Source organism: Triticum urartu, chromosome 7A (genome assembly GCF_056163025.1).
Source record: "Triticum urartu cultivar PI428250 chromosome 7A, HENAU_Tu73, whole genome shotgun sequence".
Lineage (NCBI taxonomy): Eukaryota > Viridiplantae > Streptophyta > Magnoliopsida > Poales > Poaceae > Triticum > Triticum urartu.
Window position 1 is genome coordinate 135067046 of NC_141879.1, and position 1748 is coordinate 135068793.

General features: G+C 49.8%; 1 protein-coding gene across 1 annotated transcript; it reads right to left on the reverse strand.

The window, feature by feature from the left end:
• Nucleotides 1-257: 257 nt before the first annotated feature.
• On the reverse strand, nucleotides 258-1748 carry LOC125524870 (uncharacterized). Its single transcript, XM_048689903.2, has 2 exons — nucleotides 1012-1748; nucleotides 258-874 (listed from the first exon to the last, which is right to left on the reverse strand). The coding sequence occupies exons 1-2, from the start codon at nucleotides 1412-1414 to the stop codon at nucleotides 801-803; spliced, it is 477 nt and encodes a 158-aa protein (XP_048545860.1). The 5' UTR covers nucleotides 1415-1748; the 3' UTR covers nucleotides 258-800.

The window sequence follows — 1748 nt, forward strand, 5'->3', positions numbered from 1 at the left end:
ATGTATGTGATAATAAGAGTTCAAAGCACAGATGATGTCATGTATGTGATAATATGCTTAGTGTTCCAAATAATACAACTTGATGCACACACCATGCATGGACATGATCATAAGATATACACGTTGTGTCCAGAGTTATGGAGCTGGAATTGTTTAGAAAATTTTGATGAGTGTACCCTGATAAAAACTTTGTTTGATGTGCGGGCCATAACACATATTTCAGATGTACGAACATTCATATGGAAAATAAAGGCCAGAGTTATGTACCATAAATGCTCAAAATCTAAGATGACGTTTATAAAAAGATGTAGGTAATGCTAGCAAATACGCAGGTTACTAACAGAAGAAAAAATAGATTAGAACTATCTCCATCCATAGATAGAATACTTTATCCTATAACATGTCTTACCAAAGTGCTGACATTTATATATCTGTATATAAATAATATTTTTTTCATCACCAACCACCTAGTAATACAATCATTAGTTGATCTGCATCAGTGCATGTTTATACAATAATAATGACCAAAGCTATGCGCAAAATGCCATATCAAAATCTAAAACGACAACTACGACAATACTATATAAATTTAGCCTCGCAAATGCATGGGTCGCCCTACTAGTTTACAGTAAATCATAAGATACCTTCATCCGGTTCTTGCAGATAGCGGTAAAACACACTGCGACTCGATCTCACAATTTCCATTGGAGCATGTCCGGACGCAAGGGCAAGAATCACGATCTCACAAAATTGAACATGCATGTGGCCGTTGCTCCGGTCCAGTCACGTCTTGTCCCAACTCATTCCGGATTACCCGGCGATGATGATGATGATCCACCTGCTGCCGCCTTGGGCGTCTCCGTGGTATTCCCTTCTGCACCGAACGGAAAATCAACAGGAAACTCAGCTCATACGCGGGCTGGCCTGGGCCGAAACAGACGACGGGCGAGGCATCAACCGTGCTTACGCGTGGGCGGCCAACCGTGTGAAATGCAACGGGAGCGTACGTACCGTGGTCCACGACGACGAGGCCCTTCCGGTGCCGCTCCATGACGGCGAGGATGTACTTGAAGGACTCCGTGTCGCAGGGGATGGTGAGCGCGCCGCCCACGTAAACGAACTCGAACTCCTCCTCCGCCTTCTCCAGCAGCCGCCGGAACACAGGGTTGCCCAGGTACGCCGTCGGCACCACGAACCGCCGCCGCTCCGCGCCCACGTACACCGCGCAGCACCCGCGCGGCACGCCCGCGGGGGCGCCCGGGGTCATCGGCCTGCCGTCGCCGTGCTCCTCCTCCTTCTCCGGCGCCGGCACCACCAGCGGCAACTTGCTGGCGCTGGCAGCATCCTCGTTCTGATGATGAGCATTGGCGTTGGGCTCGCCCGCCGTCCCGTGAGCATTACTCCCCCCTTCCATCAATCGGCGGCTAGACGGCTCGCACGGTCGCCACGATTACGGCCGGGCCGACCTAAACGAGCTAACATGGATCTGGTTGAATGATCGTAACCCGTAAGGAATTATTAACTCGCCTTGAACTGGGCGCGTGCAAGAGGATTTCGTTGGCCCCTATACACAAATAATACGCCCGCCGGCTCCTGTCTTTGATCCTAATAGCTTGAGGAATAGATGAATGCTCATCAAGTGGCAAGGATGTACCGACCAGAGGGCAGAGGAGGGGCAATGAGAGTTCATGTACGGCCACCATATTCACGCCATGCATGGTCTTCACTTGAGGAATAATGGTCGTGCA